Source organism: Octodon degus, unplaced genomic scaffold (genome assembly GCF_000260255.1).
Source record: "Octodon degus isolate 3935 unplaced genomic scaffold, OctDeg1.0 scaffold00276, whole genome shotgun sequence".
Lineage (NCBI taxonomy): Eukaryota > Metazoa > Chordata > Mammalia > Rodentia > Octodontidae > Octodon > Octodon degus.
The window spans coordinates 305,550-313,434 of record NW_004524852.1 but is presented as its reverse complement, the minus strand read 5'-3'; the positions used below and the strand labels follow the sequence as shown (position 1 = coordinate 313,434).

The 7,885-nt window shown below is 40.9% G+C and overlaps 2 gene segments (V, D, J or C); both read right to left on the bottom strand.

Annotated features, from left to right (window-relative positions):
- Window positions 1-3,373, bottom strand: part of LOC101562447 — a 5,261-nt gene extending 1,888 nt beyond the window's left edge. The window contains 2 exon segments of the V gene segment in view: window positions 3,173-3,234; window positions 3,324-3,373. Coding sequence covers window positions 3,173-3,234; window positions 3,324-3,373 — 112 coding nt within the window.
- A 446-nt stretch (window positions 3,374-3,819) lies between these two features.
- On the bottom strand, window positions 3,820-4,653 carry LOC101562042. The segment is given in 2 exon segments: window positions 3,820-4,244; window positions 4,602-4,653. Coding segments are annotated over 2 exon segments (477 nt in total).
- Between the last annotated feature and the right edge of the window lie 3,232 nt (window positions 4,654-7,885).

Sequence of the window (7,885 nt, the reverse complement as noted above, 5' to 3'; positions counted from 1 at the left end):
TTGATAAGGGTCAGACTCAAACTCCTGCTGCTCTCTTTCTTAGTTCTTTATCTTTCCTAGGACATTAAATCACCTCTAATACACTTGAGTGTGTCAGTAATGGTCACCTTGGTTTACAGTGGTGAAAGAGGGAACCCCATGAAGTTTATTTAATTAGTACAAATAGTGGCATTGCGTATTTATTACAGACATTAATGAAGTTTACAAAGGACACACAGTGGGGAAAATATTCCTTTACAGTCTGAGTTCACGGACCATATTACAGAAAATATATGGTCTCATTTTCCTCGTTTTCAATTTTATTAGCCTTTTGGGGGTGCTCATATTCTAATTGACACTAAGAAATGACAGGAAATAAAACCAATGCTGGTTTCTTTATATTCCTTATCAATTATACACCAAGTAAATTAAACATTTCTAAAAATATAGCTGGAGAAAAAAATTGGAAGACCTTAGATTACTGGCTCTGGAGGACATTTTATCTGTGGATGGGTAAGCAGAAAAGAAAAATTTCTTGGATTTCAAAAGATATGAAGTTGGGTCCACTAGAAGTACAGTACTGTTGGTAAGTCTCATAACAAGTTACAATATGTGTGGAATATTTTCTTCACTTTTTATCTCTCAGAGATAAAATGTGAAACATAAAGATTTGGTTTTGAGGACTCTTGGGATATTTTGCTGAGTTCACATACCTATAATATTCAAATGACAGAACTAAACAAAAAAAGGGATACAGATGAATGTCCATTTTGTATCTGTGTATTCAAAATGGTTAGGATAGATATATAGCTACATTCTCTTAATGAATAGAAGGATTTGTTCTAATAGTGTTTGTAAATAGGTTATCATGTCTGCATCTTGTACAGCAATTAACCACTAGGAAGAGAGTATGCAATGTGTTAATTATTCAAACTGTCCTACCAATTTGATTTAAAATTGTCTCATTGCTATTTGTTTCTCAATAAAATTATGGAAAAATAATAAACCACAAAAAAATAAATATTTGCACTGGCAGAACATACATGTAGATATTCAGGACAAACTCCAAAGCAGCCCTAAAAGTAGTGATAATTGTATTGCAAATAATAGAAGTTAAAGGAACACAAAGAGAAGTATTAATTTTTGGAGTGCAGAGAGAATTTTGTTGTATCTGTATTTGATATAATTTCAGTCCAATTGGTACAATACAAATTCTTCATAATCCAACAGGATTCACTTGTTGGCATTTCCTCATTTCTATCAAAACTCATTTTAATGTAATAACATAAGGAAGAATTTTATTGCTAATTTATGTTTTTTATATTTCTTTTTTCACTTATTCATTTGAGCATGCATTTGACATGGGATATTCCCCATTTATCTGTGCAGGACACACTCCAAGACCCCAGTGAATGTCTAAAACCATAAACAGCACCAAATCTCTATATAATGTATGTTTCCCTGCGCTTACATAATATAAGACAATACCACTTTTGATTTAAGAAAAGCACTTTATTTATCCTCCTTGTCTTGTCCACATTGTTTGCAGCAGTACATGTGCATTTGGAACCTTATTAAATAAAACAAAAATTATTGAAACACAAGCACTGTGATACCTTGACAGTCATTTTGATAACAAGACAGCCACTAAGTGACAAATCAGCAGGCAGCACATAAAAATAAAGTAACGATTTGTACCTCGGCTAATGTGGAACAGGACGCCAAGAGGGTTCACCATGCTACTCAGAGCAGTGCGCACTTCTTAGTGAATTTTTTCTTATAATTTGCCATTTTATATTTTCAGACCATGACTGGGTGAAGAAGTACCTTGAAAAGGAGCCTGAAAATAAAGAGGAACTGCTGCCAATTTGCCAACCAAAATTGTTGCCAATTTCTTGCCAGGTCAGCAGCACTTGAGTCTCATTCACAAAAGACAGTCCCGATCTCCAGGCCAGTCCCAGCGTGCATGTGCAGCATAATGAAGTCTACTGCAGGTAGGAATACCTAGACAGGAAAACCGAGGCAGGAAGATGAATCCACTCCGTGGGCAGTGCATGGCCTGACATGCCCCAGAAGGTCAGGCGGAAACAAGACTGCAGCTGAGCTGAGCCTGTGCTCAGTTAGGCGCCACCTCAACGTGCTTTCCTTCGTGAGTGCTGAAATACTTTTATCAGCAGAACCTCAGATCAAACGCACACCAACGTTTATAACAGCATAGTTTGTAGTAGCTAAATCTTGGAAACAACTCAAATGACCATCAAACAATGGAAGGACAAAAAAGATGTGTTTTATTTTAAAGAAATAAAATTAACTACTACTCAACTGTAAAGAAAGATAATGGATAAATGGGTTCACCTTGAGACCATACTCTTAAGTGAAATAAATCAGACACATATCTAAATACCACATTGCTTGTCTGGTGTGAGACATTGAAAATGCAAATAAGAACTAAAACATGTAGTAGATATTGTGAAATAAGAAAAAAATGTTTAAATTAGGAGAGCTAGAGAGGGAGAGGGGGAAAGGAAGAAAGAGAAGAGAAAAAAAGAAAGAAATGAATTATTCTTTATTTTATATTTCAAAAGCTTTTCTGATACCTAAGCTACATAAACAGCATCATGACCAGTAAGCAATCACATCAATTTTATATCAAGCACGTTTGTAGTTTTTAATTTTTATTTCTTAATTCATAGGATACATGAGTTGCATATTATGTACATAATATAAGGACTTATTTCCATCAGGCCAAACACATTTTTCCTGAACTTAGTGGAGGTGCCAGAGCAAATCTCTACCACTCACACATCAGGAAGGGAGGAGAAATGTCGCATGTGGGACCTTCAGCATCTCCAGCTCTTCTCACGGATTCTGGCTAAAGGACTCTCACTGCTGTGCAGCCTGTAGTAGTGGACCCAGGAGGATCGTTGGTCATGGGAACAAAATGCCTTGGAATCTAGAACGCTTCTCAGAGAGCTTTCTCAAGAAATCTCCAGCCCCTCATGTCTCCAGGTCCTGGTGCATGCAAGAGTATGTGGCTGGGATGCTGCTTCTCATGTCTCTTTGCCACACCCTGGGGCACAGGAATCAGCTCTGGCCAGCAGCTCTGAGATCCACACAGCCTGAACTCAAGAATGGCCACACAGACCACTTGAGGTCCTAGGTCTCTGCTATCATTTAGTTTTTTGTTGTTTACCAGTTCTCATCCTGGTTTCTAGTCCTTCTGCCGTCCTCATCTGGTCAGGAGTGGGGTTGCAGCTGAAGGTGGAAATGAGGAGGAGCTTTATAACTAAGAGAATTCTGATCTAAAATTTTTTGAAAGTAGGTCTCTATGGCTCTTGTCTTACCTTTGTGTTTCTCTTTTTCCAATATATTCTGAACGTGGTGCATCAGGCATCGTGAGAAAGTGAATGGAAAGAGAAAAAGGGCATCAGTAAGTGTGGAGGAATATCTGTTAGTGTATTAATACACTTCCTTTATAAACTTGTGATTTACGTATCAGTGTATTTCAAACTGTATGCACTATGCACACCTTTGTATATCAATCAGTTCAATTTTTAAAAAGTTTTTGAAATCATAATTCAATTTTAAAACAAGGAGAAAGGAAATAGAAGTGATGGATATGTTAGTGGTGTTGTTTATAGTGACAGTTTCAGGTTTATATGCCCAACCACATAAAGATGTATATTTAAGCATGTGCACTGTTTTGTACACACCATAAATTTTTAATTAGAGTGTCAACAGATAATAGGAAAATATTTCTACCAGACTAATATCATGCCTTTCCCTTCATGGTCACTATTTATAGAATTATAAAACGCCTAATTAGTGCACGAGACTTCCCTACTGTTGATCTTTGCTCCCACTACATCTGGAGCAGGAGCGGAACAGCTCTGCCCTGTGCTCTCTGCGCTGCCTCAGCTCTGCCAGAGCCTCTGAGGTTTGGGTGCAGCTGCAGGCGCCCGGGGAGCACTGTGTGCTCTCTGCGCAGAGGTAGGTGGCTGAGTCTAGGGACTGGGCATCTCTGATATGCAGGGACAGATGTCGGCTGGATTTGTCAAGATGGGCCCTGAATCTTCCCTCTTCTTGGTCACCAATGGAGTATGCAGACACCAGCAGCTCAGGGCCTTTCCCAGGATACTGTCGGTACCACCTGAAGGTCCGAGAAGCGCTATTCCTGTAAGTGCAGTTCAGAGAGGTGCTGGCTCCCTCTGGAACACGGAGGGACTCAGGACTCTGTTCTACCTCCTTCTGCTGGCCGCTCACCCCTGGGGAAAAAGACAATGGTCAGACAGAGCAAACTGGTTGAGTAGTGGATGTTCATTCTCCAAAATGAATGTATCTGGGTGTGGTGGTGCATGCCTACAAACTCAGCACTTGGCAAGCTGGCACAGGAGGATTGTTGTGAGTTCGATACCTGCCTGGGCCACAAAATGAGCGCAAGGCCAGCCTGAACTGCACAGAGAGACCCTGTCTCAAAAAGACAAAAATAAAGTTATATATTAATGGGCCTCCTGCCCCTCCTTATATAGAGGTTAAAATGGTTGATGTTTCTCCCACGGTCCTTGGAAGAGACAAGTTCATAAACTGGGACTTTATATTCCCCTACAAATGCCCAAACTCACAAATGAGCTGAAGACACAGGATCAGTAAGGAAACACTAAAGGATTCCATCATTGGTCCCTCTACCTTGTTCACTGAGGATTCAGATTTTAAACCCTAAAAAAGTGAGAATTCTTCAGTCACTTCTAAAAATATAAAAATCAATAAAAGAACGTTTTATCAGTTACAAAACAGAGGTTCTTTCAATGCTCCTGCTAACCTAACCACCAGGCACCTCCCTTAGTCTGTCTGCCTCTCTCTGCCTTTCTCTGCCTCTCTCTCTCTCTTCTCTCTCTCTCTCAGTTTCTGTCTGTGTCTCTCTGTCTGTGTCTCTCTGTCTCTCTGTCCCTCTCTCTGTCTCTCTCTTACACACACACACACACACACACACACACACACACACACACACACACAGTCACAGTAGCACTAGAAAATGTCCTTGGAGTTCCTGAGAAGTTGCTGCCCTCTTGTGGACTTATGATAGTGCTGAAAACAGTACTCATAATGTGGAGATTTGTTATGTGAATTATTTACATAAAAAATAGAGCACTTTAATTAGAGCAAAACTTTAAGAAACACTTGCTCAAGATCAATCTCTATGTATCTGTGAAGTGTGTATATGTTCATGTATTTTACATGAATGGGCAATACAGAAATATGGACAGTATTTACTCTAATTGATAAACAGAAACACCTGTGCTTCTCATAGGTATATTAGAAATGTTCATTTAGTACTGTCATGGTTGTGGGTTATGCAAGGGGAACAATACAATACACCACACATATTTTATAAGAATATTTTATAATGAATCACCCAAAGAATCATATTTAAAGAGTTCAGGAAATCTGCTCACACTCTATTATTTTTTTTTCTTATTTTTTAGGAAAGGGTCTATAGGGTGTTCAGGGTCTCACTACTAGATCAATTTGTAGTGATTGTCCAGTTTATAGCCTCTCAAATGCTGAGATTAAAGGCGTGTGCCATCACGCCCAGTATCAATTGCATTGAACCCAGGGCCACTATGCCTGCTTATAGGCACTTTAACCTGCTGACCTATTTGGCTGGTCCAAGAGCTATTTGGCCAACCCTGTTCACACTCTAAAGACCAAAGACTCCAGCTGAGCTCCTGGATCCTAATATCCTGTATGAGTCCAGCTGAAAACCTAGAGCTCATAATGACATTTTCCACAAGACCAGCAGGAGGTCTAGAGCCCATGACGATGTCTCTTGCAGGTCGGCTTCATGGCTCTGTGCTGGGAAGGCCCAAAGGTCAGGGGTGGAAGCTAGGAAGTCTGTGCCAGCAGGATGAAGGATCTGCGCTGGCAGGCTGAGGGGTCTGCGCTGGAGCCAGGAAGCAACATTCAAGGTAAGATCCAGAGCTCCACCCAGAGGGACCACAGCCATCCTCAGCAGCAGAGAGGTTCCGAGGTCCTCTGAGGATGAGGAAGGCTGAGTGCCCACCAGGAAAGCCAAGGACGAGTTTCTTCAGCAGACTGATCTGTGCGCCATCTTCCCTGGAGCCGGGAAGTGATGCTCAAGCTGAGGACCAGAGCTGCTCCAAAGTGCATGGTGGCCATCCTCAGTGACAACGAGGTCCTGCGCTCCTCCTCTGACAGGAACAGCCAATTTCATCAGGGAAGCCAGCATGACAAGATCCTCCAAAAGAATTGCCCAAGAAAGCTAGCAGCTTCCAACAGTTCACAAACATCTTCTCCAAACAGCTTCCCTAACAGCCTCCCACAGCTTCTGTAGTTCTGCCTCTTATGCTGCTGGCAGCAGTCCTCCCGTGGGCCTCTCACAGCCAGCACCACCACAGGTCCGGTCAGGGGGTAGAACAAGTTGGCCATACACCTCAGGTCCATGGATGATTCAAATTCTCATTTGAATATAATTTAACCAAAGTCATGCAATGATAACATGGCACTAATTGCAAAATGACATTAAAATCTCCACATGCTTGGAATTTTATTTATTGTTTAAATTCTTATGTATTTAATATATTTCCTCAATTAATAATTCTCTTGTGATAGTTTATTTCTTGCTAAAACAAATTATTTTTTAATGGTTTATCAGAAGGGTCAAAGCTTTGATGCAGATCACGGTACATATAAAGCATTCATAATCTGAGTACTAGACTTTTTTTTTCCTTATCTACTTCATGATTAGCCAAGGCATGTGTTTTTCTACCTAGAGGAATCTTTCTTTGCTTCGGAACACAAGTGTTTTAATTTCTTGATAGTGAGAGGCTTCAACAACAGTGGTTGTAATCAGAAAATGGTGACTGAGCACTTACTTTGGGCCAGAATTTCATGTGTAGTAATTCATTTAATCCCAACCACCACTGGCAGAAATAGAAGTTAGGAACTTGACCAAGGTCACAGAGAATCAGGGAAAAACATGCTCAGATGCTATTATTTTTCCCCAAACCACCTTCCTCTTATCTAACACGTCATCCAAGAGCTGCTGAGTTTGTGAAAGGATAAGCTCTCTCTCACAGAGTCCTGAGCAGGTTCAGCAGCCTGGCATGGTTTGCTTTCAGACATCAAGGAAGGAGGTCCCTCAGAGAAAGTGAGCAGCTCAGAATCTGCAGCTTTGTCAACCTCCAGGAAAGGCAAGAACGGAATTTAGGGAAGAGAATATCAAGGCAATGCTATTATCAGCTCCATTCTGCTTTGATTGTTTAAATGTTATGAGCTCGTTCAGGGGAGGCATGTCAACTTCATGTGTATGATAGAAAAATACTGCCCTCTTGTTTTATTATGTGTTCTCCTCTGAGTCTAATCATTAGGAACTATACAGATCTGTTACAGTGGTATTTTAAGAGTGTTTCAATAAATTATGAAATAATTATGCAATAAAAGGCTTAGGAGAGAACACTTGGCCCTAGGTAGAAAAACAAATGCCTTGTAAAAGTTTTAAATATTTAATACTGTTAAGCAACTAAGGGAAACATAAATGATATCATTTTCACCACAAACACAAAAGAAAAATTAAATCTAGTCAGTATCACGTTCCACATTTTCATTTACTGCTGCAAGGGTAATGCAGCCCCCAGGGAGAGCAGCTTCCGCTCTCAGAGCATCTCCGTGGTCCCTCGGTGCAATCCAGGAAGGCCCTCTGGCTCAGAGTCTCAAGAGAGTGACAGTGGCTGAGGCAGCTGAGTGGGCCTGGTCTGGAGAGCGCTGGCTCTTACCCCTCCCCACAAGAAAGAAGGTGTGGGTGCTCTAGTGCCCAGCCTCAGACACGCATCACTGGTGGTGGCTCTGGTGCTCAGTGACTGATGGAGAGGACATCTACTGTCACCTT